Source organism: Haliaeetus albicilla, chromosome 22 (assembly GCF_947461875.1).
Source record: "Haliaeetus albicilla chromosome 22, bHalAlb1.1, whole genome shotgun sequence".
NCBI classification, from domain to species: Eukaryota; Metazoa; Chordata; class Aves; order Accipitriformes; family Accipitridae; genus Haliaeetus; species Haliaeetus albicilla.
Genome location: NC_091504.1, coordinates 7,221,634 through 7,238,298, shown reverse-complemented (window position 1 = coordinate 7,238,298; position 16,665 = coordinate 7,221,634). Strand labels below are relative to the sequence as shown.

The window sequence follows — 16,665 nt, the reverse complement described above, 5'->3', positions numbered from 1 at the left end:
GAACTATGGTGTATATAGATTTTTACTGAACAAGGCTCTGCAGAGGGAGGGCACAAAGCATTTCTGTGATTCATCATCACAGCACTGACCCTCATGACAGGAAGCCTCGCATTTTCTTTGAGACCCACCCCCCTGCTGTGTCTCTCTTAGTTGCATCTTCTACTTGCAGGCAGCCTGCCTGTGCTGCTGAAGTCCATGGGCCACCAGCCAGATCCAGCACCAGCTGCGATGGGCAGCAGAGGAGAAGCGAGGCTTCAGCTTTCCATTGCCCTGCCTCTTGTGCCAGGCAGCTCCTTTCAGTCAACAGGGCTGAAAACATGAGGCATCAGTGACCTTCTCTGCTGGGTGCCCCACATAATCCTTAGGCAGCTGCCACAGCCTCTGAGAGGTGGTTCTTCTTCACAGCTTCCTCCTGCCATCAGTGCAGCACTGCTAGAGCATGCTGATCTCGCGTGAGGTCAGATGAGCTCCATCTTGAACTGGCTGAAGTTTGGCACGGTGGGTGAGGGCTCAGCCATACTGCTGAAGGGGGCGCAGGGCTGGTTCGCTGGCACGGCGCCATGGCTCACAGTGGAGCTGAGCTGCTGCAGCGTCATCAGCACCTCCTGCTGCAGCCGCTGCTGGTGCTCCTGCTGGCGCTCCAGGCGGCACTGCCTCTCCAGCACCACGTGCAGGGCCTGGCTCAGCTTCTGGATCTCTGTCTGTACAGCATCCAGCTTTTCGGCAATGGCATGGGAGCTGGGAGCCGGGGGAAGCACTGGCCCACCCCAAGCAAAGTTTTGATTTCCAGGACTCAGGGGGTTTGGCAGAGCAGTCTGAGTGCTGGCATCTTTGACCTGGAGTAGTGGGAGACAGAAGAGAAGGGAAGGTGAAACATTATCAGCTGCTCCTTCAGTGGCGTTTATCAAGAGAAAGATTTATTCTGCACTTAGCTCCAAGGCATGAGAGAAAGCCATCACCTTGTTGCAGACTTCTAGACCTCACCGCTCTCTGAGCTGCACTTCATCCCCACCCAGTGCCTATGCCACTGCTCCACAGGAACTCCACGTTGCCCTGCATGCTATCAGCACATGCTTAGCCATCCAGTGGTGGATGCTACTAGCTGGCAGCTGGGCTGCCCGTGTGGATGCCAGGCCTGTGTTTCCTCTCTACAGGGACACAAAGTGTATCCTGGGTTTTTCTTTCCAGCCCCTCCACTTCTTGTATTGCACCCTGAAGCAAAGGGCTGTTCTACTCTCCGAGAGGGATCACGTGCTGATTTTGAACCCCTGGGGAGCCTTTCTCCTGGAAAGGGTGTTGAACAACCTGTGTCCTCTCAAGCAGCTGGCAAGGGCTCTTGACAAATACCTGAGTGGGCTGGAGAAGGTGTTTGCTGTGTCTGAGCAGAGACAGGGCCATGGATGAAAGCTCAGTCTGACTCACAGCTTTGTTTTGTATTGAGGATGCCATGGCAAGAAAGGCAGGTACCAGTGTCCTACCATCCTCTGTGGAGCAACAGCATTGTCCATCAATGAAGCCTCCAGAGGTCAGAGCCTGCTGTGAAGGGGTAAACCTTGAGTATAGGGGCAGGCCCACAGCCATGCCACCCTGCTGGCAGCCTACCCGGGGCTGGTCCTGGGACTGCTGGGTACTTACGTTTGCCCCATGGCTCGCCACAGCTGCCAGCAGAGCTGGGCTTGTTCATGGGGCTAGCTAGCTGGCTGCATGCTCACCATGGTGTGCAGGATGGCTGCAGGGACAAGGACCTGCTGGGGCAACGCATGCATGGCCACAGCCTGGGGGTCTTGTGGCATGGCGAGGCAGGGGTGTACGCATTAGGGATTACAGCAGCTGGACATGTCCCAGAGGGCGGCTGTCCTGGCTGCTGTGTCACCCCATCCTGGCCTGCCACAGCCTTTCCTCTCCTGGTGTGGCACCAAGCCACTCAGCTGCTGGTGTCCTCACGGTGGCTTGGGGAACATCCTGAGCTGGTACTGAAACCAGCCCTTAAAGAGGGGGCCTGTGAGCTGGAGGTTGGAGGCCAACACTGGCAGAAACTGGCATCACCACAGCCAGCATCACCCAAGGGCAGCAGTGAGTGCTGGCTGCAGGCGGGTGAGCAGCATGCCCCATGGCCCCAGCGGACAGAAGGCCTTCCCAGGCAAGCTCACCAAGTGCCAAGGTCAAGCATTGCTCGCGAGTGCAGCTAGCAGAGGTCGGGGGGGCATTTCAGGAGCCTTTCATTCCCTTCAGCTGCATGGTTTAGACGTAGCAGGGTGCTGTGTGGGGCCGTCCTGGCAGGCAGCACCGTACCGTCTCCCAGCTGGAGCAGATGGGCTCTCCCGTCCCACCATGCCACCTGGCATCCTACCTTTTTCTGCGGGAGGAGAGCTCTGTCCACAATCATCTTCTTCACCATCAGGGCTGGGCTCCTGGTGGGGGGTGTGACCAGCCGCTCTCGGCTGGGCAGGGGCTGTGGGGGGGTGGCTCGGCCCCCCGAAGCTGAGGGGGTGCCTGTGGAGCTGTCATCACCTGCAAGTGACAGAGAGAGAAACAACTCGAAAGGAGGCCCTTGGGGGCTCCCGGGCAGGGGACGGGGAGCCCTTTCCCTGGCCCAGCACTGCCGGGGGGTGGCCACGGTGGTGACCCCGCCACAGGGAGCCAGGCCTTACCGTTCCCGGAGGGTGGTCCCACAGGCAGGGCCTCCCCGAGCTGCCCGCCGTCCTTGCAGAGCGAGGCCACGCTAACGATCTGGATGCCCTCCTTGGTGTCTTGGCTGCCCACAGGGCCCCCGCTGGGCATTGCGGGGGGCCGGGCACCCGGCGGCTTGGGTGGCTCAGTCTCGCACCCCCGTAGCGGGGGCCAGGGCTGGTCCCCATCCCAGCCAGCTGCTGCTGACCCCGGCTCCACACTCTTCCTCTTGAGGAAGAGGTACACGGCCTGCGGCGTCACCCGTATGTCATCCAGCTCCAGCACCTTCTTGATCTTGCGGAAGCTGAGCCCAGCCCTGCGCAGCTCCACGATCCTCCTCTTGGCGTGGTCGTCCAGCCGGCCCATCGCTCCCGGCACCCCTCCTGCAGCTGGCACCTACATCCCCAGAGCGCAGCCGCTGCGGGAAGGCCAGCAGCCCCCCAGACAGCACTAAGGCCTGCGATGGTCCTCGGGGTCTGCTAGTGCTCTGCCGCCAGGCTGCCGGCCCCGGCCGTGGGTCCACGCAGCACCATCCCCAGCTTCAGGCAGTGATCCAGTTCCCAGCCGGAGAGGAGGAATGAGGCAGCTCTTCCCACCGGAGCAACTAGGGACAGCCCCAAACCTCTGCCTCAGTCACGCAGAGCCCCCTCAGAGCGGGGGGTCCAGCCTGGTCCCCCAGTCTGACAAGGGCACAGAGGATGGTAATGGGCTTGGCTCTGCCCAGTGTCCCAAACTGGACATCGATTCCCCACTGCCAACAGCACAGTGAGGAATCAGGAGCGGTCAGGATCCCGAGCAGCAGCTCGGTACCCTAGGAAGCTCGGTGCGAGTCCTGGCAAGTGGCAGTTGATTGCACGAGGCTGGCAGGTCCCGACCGGAGCCTCACATCTCCTTGGTGGCCTGGAAGGTTATGGCAAGCAGAACCAGGGATGCCCACGTTGACAACTACTGTGTGGAAAGTGTCAATGTTGCAGAGCCTGCCCTCTGGGTCTGGAGATGACACTGTCCCGTACCTTTGGGAAAAGCAAAAGCAACCATTTATATACCAGCTGTAAACAACTATAAATGTAATGACTGTACCTCCTGTGCTTCCCCTTTCTCCCCACACGCACAGCCTTGGCTGGTGGTGTCAGTCAGGGGACGGTGGCTCACGCTCGCTGTGCGTGCCTGGGTGGTGTAGTGGGGACTGTGCTGCTGGTATGGCCCCTGCGTGCATGTCTCCTCTGGGTCGCACCCCAGAGCAAAACAATGTGGCGGGACCAGCCCCTTCCCTTGCTGCAGGCATCACAGCGGGGCCAGGTCAGGATGGACAGTGTTTGGAGTTGTGTATATGTGTATACACACACTTATACCTACACGGGCATATACCTATATATGTGTATACATACATACGTATGTGCGTATACAACTATGATGGAGGGTTTTTCCACTTCCTATCAGCTTCCTTCATCTGCAGGCATTTCTTAGATACTCAGTGCTGCAAGTGCTGCCTAAAGGACATAATTTTGGATTTCGCCTCACCAAAATAAATAGCCTCCAAGAAATCCCAAAAGACAGCAAAACACTTTCCGGATTAGCAATGTATACTAGGGGCTACCTCAAGTGGTCGCTGCCAAGCAGATGTGATATAGGAACCTTTTCAAAACCTCACTTCCCCAGGCACATGTGGATCTTAAAAAGGACAATAATGTGTTTTGTTGGCCAAGGAAACAGAGTATTGTACATCAGCCACAGAAAGCAACAGGGAGAAATGGAGCCACTTAATTCGACAGAGGAGTTGTGCCCCTCTGCGTTTTACTTCTTCCATGGCAAAAGAGAGAGACATTAACTCCAGAGATGTAGAGTGTACTTTGATCCAGATCTGTTTACATCTAAAGGCCACCCCATGCCCTGCTATGTGCATTAGGGACCTTGTAGATAAGAGCTGGGGGAGTGGATATAGGAAAACAGACATCCCTGGATGCAGACACTGCAGTTGCAGAGCAAGAGGAAAGGTCAGAAATACCCAACCTTCCCCATGCCAGGGAAACCACCACCTTGAGCTTCCTGTGGCTGCAGGTGTGGGGAGTTCAGGCCCTGGCAAGATACTCTGCTCTCCTCCCAGACTGTTTCAAGACATGGCCAGAGGACACTAGAGCAAAGGCAAAGCAGTGTAGCTATCTGAACAGCCGGTGACAGAAACATAAAGTTTACATAAATGCCAGGAAAGCCAGCGCCCCATGCCTGCAGCCTTCATCCAGCCTCCGCACAGGAAGAGAGATGATGAGAGTGCCTTGGAGATGCGCTGACTTCATGCAGCATCTCCCCCAGCTCCCTCTTCACTGAAGATGTGGCTCGCTTTGTACCATCACCAGGTCCCAGCTCCTTCCTTCTTCACCTGCTCATCCCCTCCAGACCTTCCCCAGCCCTCCGCAGAGCTCCCACTGCCCTGCCTTCCTGGGCTTGGGGACAGCTCATGGGAGGCACAGACCATCCCTGCCCTGCTAACCCCACGTCAGCTCAGCATTCCCAATGCAGGGCGTTCCCCTGTAGCCCCCCATTTGCTGGAGGGGCAGCGGGATGAGTTTGGCCAGGGTGGCTCCTCATTGCAGCGCATGGCTCCACAGGATGGGTCCACGCTAGCAGTGCATGGCTGCGGGCAGCAGCTCCATGGAGAGATCATCAGTGCCCCAGGGCTCAAGGCTAGCTTCGTCCAGGCTCCTTACACTTCAAAAACAGTACTTGTCTCTGCAGCGGGGCTTTTTAAAAATATGTATTTACTGATCAGAGATAGTCCAAGACCTGGAAACCCACCTCAGAGAAGATGCTGAAAGGCAGGCTGTGGGTCAGAGTCCAGCTGGTGAGCAGGAGGCAAGTGCAGGCAGAAGGGCAGGGCAAAATCCAGCTAAAATCCTGCTCACTTACAACATGAGGGCGTACAAAGCGCACAGCAGCTCCTCTACCCTGTCAGGTAGGAGAAAAGGGTTGCCAATAGAAGCAACAGGTTGCCCCTCCAGACAATACGGTATTCCAGCTATTTACTCCAAGACCACAACAGTCAGCCTCTCTGACAGCTCAGGTCTGGCTCCATCTCTAGTTACACTTTTATTTATCCAGGTCCTGCTGCGAACTTGCAGTTTTCCTGTACTAAATATGCTCCCCATTTCCACAGCTGAGTCCATCACCTTCTCCTCTTTCTCCCTCTCCAGAGGGGATTTTCCCAATGGAGCTGCAGCCTGTGTTATGCACGCAGGTTATGCACAGCTGCTCAAGTTACACATTCCTGGAGATGAGACCTTTACACTCACCTGACCTACAAGATGTTTGTTACTCTCCAATAATTTTTGCACAAGAAAAAAAAATCAATCCAATGAGAGGGAAAGATTCAGAGATTTTCCTAGACCTGTGATTTTGCAGTGGGGATGGAGTTCCCTTCACTTCTCAGGGCCAGGCTGGGGGTGACATGGTTCTTCTGAAGGCTTCTTACACCACTCAGGAGAACTTAATTAAGGGGTGGCTTCACAGGGGGACAGGGAGCAGGAGCACATCAGTGGAAGCAAATCCACAGCACTGCAATCATGTGATCTTACTCTCTGCCTTCACTCCTTTTCATTTCTCTGGATATCAGGAAAACAGAAAGGTTTCATCTCCTCCAGAAAGTCCCTGGAACAATCTCCTCTGGGCTGACTCAGCCTTTGCTATTTCTAAAATAGAGCAGCACCATTAAAGTCTGCGTGGCTTAGAGGTTTCCATACAAAGCACAGGCGCTGTGAGCTGTCTGTGGGCACTAGAAGCCCCTGTTCCAAAATCATGGCTTGCCTCCACCTACCTGGCTATTGCATTGTGCACCAGCCACAGCTGCAAGTAATTTTTCAAGCCCCGATTCTGCAGTCATGCCTGTGTGGACACAACATCATTCCCCTACAAGCTATAATAGCTTCAGTGTGATTCCTTATGGGCCTGCAAGTGTCCTTCCCCGATGCACACCCCTTGTTTTGCAGTGGGATGCATACTCCCAGGGAGAAGATGTGGTGACTGGAACACTCGGCTTATGGCTACAGCTGGAGAGGGCTGTCATGCAGCACCACAAGCTTTACCCTTCGGTGGGTTGGCTTTCAAGACCTTACCCAGCCAGTTGGACATACACATTTCTGTGAGCAGCTGCATGTTTTGTTATACAGCCAGGCCTGCAAAAGGAATTTCGCTTTAGCCTGCAATTTAGGCATCTGTCCAAATTTCACATCAGCTACCCTTTCTTCAGCTGCTGCTGAACCCCTTCAATGCCTAAAATCTTTAAGTACTTAGTTGTAGCTGGGAAAGCTCATTTAACCAGGCATTGCTGCTGGTAATGCTTCTATTCCATAGCTCCACATGCAGTAATATCCACAGAAACACAGACCAGAGCCTGGAGCAGCGTTCTCATAACCGGGATTATCTCCTTAGCTCTCCCGTTCTCTGCCCTAGAAAATATTATATACAAAATGGAATAGCCTCAAGAGAGAAGGAGAAAGAAGGCAGCACTCATACACACCCCAGAGTTCCCTTCAGAGTGGAGTGGATTTAAGGTCTGAGAAGGAGTAAAATTGTGAAGCCAAGTTTCCTACAACCCAGGTGAAGTTACCTAACCATTAGCCTTAGGGCAAGCAGCAGGCTTTTCCTTTTCATCACTTGTTTCTGTGCCAGTGCAAGCCCCAGTGCCAGGAAGTGAAGCCAAGGAAGAGGAGCTCCCCAGCATCCATCCTGCAGGTCCCTCAGGGTGAAACTCCCCCTCTTGCCTGCACACACATACACTCACCAGCTGCAATGCCACCTGTTTCTTCCCCAGCCTTTCTGCAGCCCTGATTATCAGGGTTTGAACGTCAAATTGCCCAGGAGTTAAACGTTAGTGACCACAGGATTGACTTGTGTCTGGGAAGATTGACTTCTCCCTTCTGTCTCACAGCTGCAAGGCTGCTCTTGGATGCAGGCAGTTTTGACCCTGGGGAGATGCAAGCAAAGCTTCTTCCGAAATTCATGCTGGGGTGAAGCAGGGAAGATCAGATCCCCACAGACTCTTCAACAGACAGTAGTGCCATGCCACAATCATTTAACTGCTTCACCCTGGAGTTGCGTTTTTCTCAATAGCTATTTAAGACATCTGGGTTAGCTGCACGACAGCATGCCCACAGCCAGCCTGGCCCTCAGGGGTGGAACAGCCTTGGAGAGATGTAGGCATTTATCTATGGATGGACTTAACCAGAGCAAGAAGCTTCAATCTATCATTTCAGAAGCAGCACAGCCACAAGGGTAGCAGATACCAAGGTGAAGCAACATGTCTCACCAGTGAGACAAACTGCTGATGGTGAGAACAGCTGTGACCGAGGAAGAGGGAGGAGTGGGAGAGAGAAAAGCTGCAACCCATGGAGAGTCTCAGCAACTGAAAAAACAGCCACTTTATGCTGTTAACATCCCAAGGCACATTGGACTCCAGAGCTTGCTGTGCTGCAGAGAGTGCAAAATATTCCTGCCCTAAGAAGGTCCACATAGGACCATGAGGGACTTAGTTAGATGTGGGTATATCCCTTTGCTTTCAACTTCAACTGCCTTTGTACAGTGCAAGGCCAGTGTACCAGGGCATGGGACAGGACAGTTTGACTAACTCATAATGGATGCACAGAGCATCCCAGGCTACGCAAACACACAAAAATAAAGAAGGGGAAGGTGTTAGCAAAAGGGGATTGATCCTCATGGACCTTGTAAGGAGCCACAAGCCCAATCTGCCAGACTTCCCTTCACCTGGGCCTTGTGGCTGGTAGCAGATCAATGAGGTCCTCTTGCCTGCCCCTCTCTTTGCCTCCAATTTCCAGCCCTTCTTCTCAGATCCCCAGCACGCCTTTGGGAAGCTGGAGCAGCTGCAAGCAGCTGGGGACGGACACTGATCCATCCTCATCGGTTTTATTGCTTTCCCACAGTGTTCTAAATAGCTGCTGCAAAAGCTGGCAAGATGAGTCCTTTTTCACTCTGCAGCAGCTCAGAGGGGGGGAAAAAAAACATTAAAAACATCCTCCAGAAGTACAAGGAGGACAGTGCTGGTTTACACTTGATTCAGATATGGAAAAGAGCTTCTTGCAACCAAGAAAGCAAGAAGTGTTTCAAGTAGAGTGATAGCAAAGATGTTGTGGAAGGGGCTAGTCTGCTGGGGGAACGCCTGATTTCCTTCTCGCCCTGCAGAGAAATGTGCTTTGAACACAGCCATGCTGGGCAGGAAAGGTGAGCTGATATGGCAATGCTCCACTTGGTTTCTTGCCCTCCCTCAGTGTCCTGTTTCAGAGCCTGCCCAGAACAGCTTTGAAGGGACATGGATAGTTCTTAGCTCTTCACCTAGATAGCAGTTTCACTGCTGTATAGACTAGAAAGTCTTAGCTTCACGGAGACAGGTAATCAGAAAGAACTGGCAATGTGGTTTAACAGTACTTAGCTTGGAGGAAGATTAACAGTATTAGGTGTCCCATGCTGAAATGTTGCCAAAGCAGGAAGATCTGTGCTAGGGAAGAATGGCCATTTCTCCCAGGATGCAATTTTACCCAGTATCACTGCTTTGCAGGATTTGTCAAGCCTCATGGAAGCAATTACATTATCTAACATCTACTGCTACCAGCCATACAGAGTGCTGTATCCCATGTTACAGAGCCCTGATTTTCTTTGCAAAATTGGTGAAGGAGCAGCTCTGTTACAGGTTTTATTAAAAGGAGATGGGCCAGTTGAATTTAGATGGTGCTGCTCTTACCTGAGCCATGCCGGCTTGCCCTCTGAATGGAAAACCTCATATGAAGCTTTTTAATCAACTTGTACTTCAGCCATCAGAGCGGTAGAAAAGAAAGTGTTGTATATCTGGCCCAGGATTTGGAAGCGAGCTATTTAGAGCCCAGACCTAGCTTTGCTCTGTCACCTTTGACAACTGACCAGTCCCTTTAGGCTCTGCTTTCAGAGCAGTTGAGGAGCTAGCCCCCTGCCTGGCCACATTTTAAAAATTAGATCCTCAAATGGAAAATATAAAACTTTAATGTTCTACTTTAAGATTTACAGTATGTGCAAATTGAAGAAAGTTGTGTCCCTGCAAGGTTTCTTTAGTTAACAGTTTTGGGGTTTTCAAAACAAGTTGTGAGTAGGATGATACACATAGTTTGGTTTTGACCCAGACAATGCCACTACAGCCTTGTGCTAAATGGGGAAGAGGGTATAAAGATAAGGTGATAGGATAAATAGCAGCTTGTATATGTAATGAGTATTAGGATTGTTTGCGGGCACAGGGTAACAACAGTGTAAACATAGTACTGTTTCCTCATGTTTGAGGGGAGGAAAGGAGGAGTTTCAGGAATACAAGAAAATCCTCCCTGATGGTCAAAGGGTCCGAAGCCATGCAGCACAAAGCAGTGACACTGTATAAAATTGCGCTGATGGATAGCTTTGTACAAAAAGGCTTTGCATTGGATTGGCTTTCCTACAGCTCAAAAACCATAGGTCAACATCAACACCATAACACACGGTCTGACAAATTCAGCATGGTTGTGATGCTGTGCCTGTACCTGGTAAAGGTCAGATTTGTGTTAAGAAATTATTTGGAGCATCCAAACCTGGTATTAACAACTGTGGAACCACAGCTTGAAGGAACAAGAGGCTTTCACAGACCACCTGGAAAGGCCTGGGGGAGAGGAACAAGCTGAATTTCACATCCGGGCTCAGAAATCCATCTCTGCCCTGGTACTGAACAAACTTGTCAAGCTGAGCTTAAGTATTCCGACAAGAACAATAAATGCCAAGTATCTCACTGCCCTGCCTTTATCTGTACAGTCAACATTAGCCTCTCTTTAAAGTGTTATGCAGCTTTAAGTCTCTGCCCTCCAAAGATGCAGCCCTTCCAGCAAAGAGAGTTGTAAAGGCTAAACCACAAGCATACCTTGAATTTCTAGTGTCTTTCACGTGCCTGCAGAGGAAACAAATAAATCACTGCAAAGTGTAACATGATATTTTTATCTTGTGGTAAAGCCAGGACATTTGAGGAAGGTTAACACTGAGCACGCTTATTCCTACAGCATCAGGACATGCTTTGTAAGTGTTGCAGGGAAACAGAGAAAAAGTGCATCGTGGCACAGGTTTTAGGCTAAGAGCCCTGAAATAGAAATGTGTGCATAGGCACATTCAGGTGCAGACAGTCCTGAAGGCTTGAGCTTGTCCATAGCCTAGCTGCTGCTGTGCACTGCAAGAATCAGCCTCAGACCTCAACAGAGGGCAGGCCAGATGTTCTGAGACTACTGCTGAAGATTTAATTCACCTAGAAGTGTTTCAGCTAAACTGCTAAATTCACCTCCTTCTGCAGATTAGAGAGAAACTCCCAAAATCTCCTTTTTCTGCTGTTCCAAATCTGTATAGCTACTCGACAGTGCAGCCATTGGAAACTGGGGCTAATCTCAACTCTCTGCAGAGATAACCAAGGCTGTTACTACACATTAGGGTGAAAAGTTTCCAAGCCCTCAGAAGACAAATCCCCCACCTTGCAATTCCTCTAATGAAGCCACACAGGCTGTATTCTCTGAAGCCTGACACACATCTAACCCCACACTAATACAGGTGCAGAAGAAGCGATGGACTGAGACAAACGAAGGTGCACAAGGAACGATGGACCAAAGCTCTTACAGCACAAGGAAAACATCAGCATCAAGAGGTTGTGGGCTGAGCCAGTGCTGCAGCGCATTCCATACAAGCTCAAAGTAATGGCTGGTATATGGTACCTCACCACGATAAATGAACAGCCGTGGTTCAGTGCTGCTGTTGGCAGAATAACCCACTGATCACCTGGATCTTCTGAGGCTCAAGGAGAGCGCTCTGTAGCCACACCACCATGCCGCTGTGGCTCCACAACCCAAAGCCAATGAATAGGAAGGAAAAATGAAGCATCCAGTTGCAAGACGGCGCAACACACAGGACAAGCACTTTCAGTCTCAGGTGGCATTTAGAGATGCTGGCTAATTAGTCCTAACCACCATCCGCCACTGCAGGCGGATCAGTTCACCTGCAGAGGTGGCAGTAAATAGCCCTGTTCCATCAACAGCCTGGAGGTGCAGGAATGAAGGGACAGAAAAACACAGAGGCAAGATCCAAAAGCCGCACTCGTGGAGCTCCGTTCTTTCCTCTCCTGCTTGTCTATGGTGTCTTGGCTGGAGCAGCTTTGTGGTTGTCTGCTGCCTTAAATCCACCACCCAGCAGCCTATCGACACACAGGCACTTTCTAAAGAGGGCCCACACCTCTTCTGGAAAATTGCTAGGCAGGTTTCTGAGTTCAAGAAGCAGCTGGAGGACAGCACTTCAGATCGGGCACGCCAATCCCAGCTCTGAGACTGAATCTCAGTGCGGCACCAGACCTCCGCATCCCCGGCCGGCGTGCCAAGCAGCAGCGGTCCGCTCCATCCAGGGCAGCGCTCGGCCGAGCACAGGATGGCTGTGGGCCACAGGAGCTGGCTAACACCGGCCTCCTGCCACCCCTCCCTGCCACTCGCACCCCCCCACCCAACTACCACTGCGAGAAGTTTCTCTCCTTCCTTCCCCATCACGCTCCCGGCACCCAAACCAGCTTAACGCACAGAAGAAAACAGGCACAGTATCCACGTACAGGGACTAAAGGCGACTGCCGGCATCCTCCCAGGCGACCGTACCAACTTGCTGCTGCATCCTTCAGCGGCCGTGGCCAGCCAGGGTCCCAGCACAGCCCAGCTCTGCAGCAGCCAACTTTTTGGGAAGCCGCTGTTTGAAAAGCTGCTGCCCTCTTTGTTTGGTTGGGGCAGAGCCAGCAAAGGCTGCCGGGAAGGTCACCCAGGAGGAGACTCATGTACTGGGAGGGAGGAGCCCTCCTCTTAACTCTTTCGGAGCAGCCTTGCTCCAGGGCCACGACAAGCCACAGCACCTTCGCAGTCTCAGGGCACAGACCTGCCGTCCAGCCCGTCCCGGACCGCAGCTCAGACGTGGCCGGTGGCCCCTGTGTCAGAGGATGGAGGAGAAACCCCGCAGGAGGCAGCAGTGCCATCCCTAGAGGTCCCATCCAGACCTGGAAGAATCGGCTCCTTGCGCAGGACTGCAGCGGTGATGGTGGGCTGGCCTGCGCCAAGCTGAGCTGCTGGCATATGGGGCAGAAGGTCGTGGCGGTGCTGATCGCTCTGAAACTGAAATGGACGTGTGCTCTGACCTGTTTTCACCTCGGCTTGTGCCTTCAAATGAGATCTTCAGCTATCTCTTCTTGCTCAGGCTTGGCCTTAAGGCTTAGTCCTGCCAACTGCTAGCAGCCGCTGAGGGGAGATCAGACCCCCGGCACCCTGCCACCACCGTCCTGGGGCTGGCCCTGCTGCTCACAACTCGGCAGGGAGCTGCTTCAGGGAGAGAACTGGCAGGAAACGTCTTTTTTTTTGCAGTACAACTATTTTTCTGCTGCTTCAGTGAACTCACCTGACCACCCTTGGAGAGATGAGAGCCATTATGAGAATAAGGGTGTGCATGGCTTTGGGATCAGCCAGCCATTACAGCTTTACTACAGCCGAGAGAGAAGAAAATTTTAAACATCATGCCCTAAGCCTAACAGCAGTGAGCACAGATGAGTGGGAACAAGCCTGGTCTCCATGCCTCCTGCCCAAGGAAGCGGAGCGTCTCCCGCAGGACCTTCTCTTTGCAGTAGTACTTGGGGTGGAGGCTGGATGGGGACTGAGCACTAAAAGGTTGTCACTAAACAGTACAACGTGCTGAAAGCCATAGGTCCTGCGGGTAAGGCAGGCTGAGACTTCTGGCTTATCTTTATGAGGCCTAATCTTTAGTCCATATTTCCATTTATTGAATCAAGACAGTGGTACTTGCCATCTTTCATAAAGTGGTTTTCAGATTTGCAGCGAAAATGTGGTATAGAAGAGGTTCGGATGTATCATATCTTGCTGCCCAGCTGTGGCTGCAGTTGTTACCTAATGAGTGCGTTCATTAAATATTCCTTCACTCAGTGGTTACTCTAAGTATGGGCAAAAATGGTTAGCGCAAAAATGGGCAGCACAAAAATGGACTCAAGATTTTAATAAAACACCAGAAAACTCAAGAATTAAAGTACTTAAAGTACTTAAGTACAGTACTTAAAATTTCATGTGTAACAAGTTAGTTGGAAGAAAGGAGAGAATAACAGCCATGCTGGGTCAGCCCACAGATTCCTTTGGGACAGCACCCCGTCTCCAGCAAGCTGACTAGCAGATGCCTGGGTAGAAACATAAAAGCAGTGCAAGCACGTAGTCGCACTTCCCAAAGTATGCTCCCTCCAGTGCAGCACTGAGAGACTTTCCAAGAAGGCCAAAGGTATCCTGGCCTCTATCAGAAATAGTGTGGCCAGCAGGACTAGGGAAGTGATCATCCCCCTGTACTCGGCACTGGTGAGGCTGCACCTCAAGTACTGTGTTCAGTTTTGGGCCCCTCACTACAAGAAAGACACTGGGCTGCTGGAGTGTGTCCAAAGGAGGGCAACGAAGCTGGTGGAGGGTCCAGAGAACAAGTCTTATGAGGAGCGGCTGAGGGAACTGGGGTTGTTTAGCCTGGAGAAAAGGAGGCTGAGGGGAGACCTTACCGCTCTCTACAGCTACCTGAAAGGAGGTTGTAGAGAGGTGGGGATCAGTCTCTTCTCCCAAGTAACAAGTGATAGGACAAGAGGAAACAGCCTCAAGTTGTACCAGGGAGATTTAATTGGATATTGGGAAGAATTTATTCACCGAAAGGGTTGTCAAGTATTGAAACAGGCTGCCCAGGGAAGCGGTTGAGTCACCATGCCTGGAGGGATTTAAAAGACATGTACACATGGTGCTTAGGGACATGGTCTCGTGGTGGACTTGACAGTGCTAGGTTAACAGTTGGACTTGATGATCTTAAGGGTCTTTGCCAACCTAAATGATTTTATGATTCTAAGGTCATCATACAGCCTACCAATAGTTTTCAACAGACATAGTCCAGCTTCTCTTTGAACCCATGTAAAATTTTAGTAGGCTACAATATCCCACGGCAGGGAAATCTGCCCTTTAACAAGATATTGTGTGAAGAGCAACATCCTTTTGTTTTTTTTCTGAACCTGCACATAGCTAGTTTCATGTAACACCCCCTTGGGTTTGCAGCAGAAGAAAAAACAAACCAATTTTTCTCCTTGCCATACATGATCTTACAGATACCTGTCCTGTTCTCACTCACATTCTGTGAGGGAGGTAAACAGGGCATATTCTTAACACTGCATTCAGGAGAGCTGTCTTCCTTTCACAGAGGAGCACAAGGATTTGAATCTTAGGAATTTAACAAAAATGCCTATGATTGTCCCTCAGCTGACTTCTCAGAAAGTTTTGTCATGTTTAAGGCCCTGCATTAGGAATGGGATCAAAGTACACTTCTGACTTTGTTCCTCTGAAGTCAGAAGTCGGGCAGCCTGTACAGCTGGAACACAATGTGACCAGGTCAGAAGATCAATGCCTCCAGTGGCAAACTTCCTGCTAAAATCACAGCATGCATGTTTTGGCAGGGAAAAAAAAAAAAAAGAAAAAAAGAGAGAGAGAGAAAATGTTCTTCCCACATAAATCTTTGGATTTATGAAATGCCACAGGATGGTGCTCCGTCTTAGGTCTTTAATTCTTCTCTTCATGTTTTTCTTGCAAGTCAGGCAGCAGGTGAGTCCCTTCTCAGTGGCACCAACCCTTTCTGCTCCCTGTCCCCTGAGAGGACACATCTCCCACAACCTTGAATTAGAGACTTGCATGTTGTGAATCTGCAACCTGGACATGACACTGTGCCCAGTATCTACCGATAAAGCTTGCTGGGTTGTTACTTATGGAAAATCAAGAGCTGAAGTCCTGGCTGCTACTATTATTATTATTATTAAGCAGGACACGGTTTGTAGGAAGACTGAATAACTTTTATTATACCAATAAGTGTAGCTGCAAAAATCAGACAAGCAAGCCCAGTACAAATGGGGCTAGTTGCTCACCATTCCACAGAGCTGGGCAGGTCAGGCATGCCTGAATGAATGGGGCTGGCACCCACAGAGCTGAGGCACCTCTGGCCTGGGGGAACATTGGGTGCTCTAATAAACGAGATCAGACTTTTCCAGCCACAGACCTTGTCCTGCCAGTCAGTGTCCTTTGACTGTCATGGCCACAGCCCAGTATCACTGGAGCTCTCTGATGAGCAGTTGATGCCTCTCTCTCTGCAGTAACGCACTGTTTTCTTCTCTTCCCACTCCTGCCCTCGGTTGACTGACCCGCTCCCCCCCCTACCCCCCCCAGACACCATGACTGACCCGCTTCCCCCCTTACCCCCCCCAACACCCTGACTGACCCGCTTCCCCCCTCGCCCCCCAAGACACCATGACCCGCTCCCCCCCTTACCCCCCCAGACACCCTGACTGACCCGCTCCCCCCCCTAACCCCCCCAGACACCATGACTGACCCGCTCCCCCCCTTACCCCCCCCAGACACCCTGACTGACCCGCTCCCCTCCTCGCCCCCAACAGACACCCTGACCCGCTCCCCCCCTTACCCCCCCAGACACCCTGACTGACCCGCTCCCCCCCCTACCCCCCCCAGACACCATGACTGACCCGCTCCCCCCCTTACCCCCCCCAACACCCTGACTGACCCGCTCCCCCCCTCGCCCCCCAAGACACCATGACCCGCTCCCCCCCTTACCCCCCCGACACCCTGACTGACCCGCTCCCCCCCTACCCCCCCCAGACACCCTGACTGACCCGCTCCCCCCCTTACCCCCCCAGACACCCTGACTGACCCGCTCCCCCCCTCGCCCCCCCAGACACCCTCACTGACCCGCTCCCCCCCACCAGACACCCCGACTGACCCGCCCCCCTCCTCGTCCTCGCCCTCGCCCTCGCCCCGCCCCAGACACCCTGACTGACCCGCTCCCGCTCTGTCCCTTTAAACGCGCCCGCCCGCCCCGCTTCCCCCCTCCGCCCACCCTCCCCCGGCGCGTGAC

The 16,665-nt window shown here is 52.5% G+C and overlaps 1 protein-coding gene across 2 annotated transcripts; it reads right to left on the bottom strand.

Moving 5' to 3' along the window:
- Nucleotides 1-4: 4 nt before the first annotated feature.
- On the bottom strand, nt 5-12,474 carry LOC138690475 (uncharacterized). Of its 2 annotated transcripts, XM_069809552.1 has the most exons (5): nt 12,296-12,473; nt 5,464-5,613; nt 2,652-3,683; nt 2,351-2,511; nt 5-836 (listed from the first exon to the last, which is right to left on the bottom strand). In XM_069809552.1, exons 3-5 carry the CDS (start codon nt 3,034-3,036, stop codon nt 459-461), a joined length of 924 nt encoding a protein of 307 aa, XP_069665653.1. In that variant the 5' UTR covers nt 3,037-3,683; nt 5,464-5,613; nt 12,296-12,473; the 3' UTR covers nt 5-458. The 2 variants fall into 2 exon arrangements, with proteins under 2 accessions (XP_069665653.1, XP_069665652.1); XM_069809551.1 differs by lacking the exon at nt 5,464-5,613 and having other exon boundaries at nt 12,296-12,474.
- Between the last annotated feature and the right edge of the window lie 4,191 nt (nt 12,475-16,665).

What these genes read in the sequence shown, in the direction of transcription:
- LOC138690475 (XM_069809551.1), bottom strand. Translation starts at nt 3,036, where the DNA reads ATGGGCCGGCTGGACGACCACGCCAAGAGGAGGATCGTGGAGCTGCGC. An exon ending in GGGACCACCCTCCGGGAACG is followed by an intron (nt 2,512 to 2,651) that starts GTAAGGCCTGGC and finishes TGTCACTTGCAG; the next exon opens with GTGATGACAGCTCCACAGGC. An exon ending in CTCTCCTCCCGCAGAAAAAG is followed by an intron (nt 837 to 2,350) that starts GTAGGATGCCAG and finishes CCACTACTCCAG; the next exon opens with GTCAAAGATGCCAGCACTCA.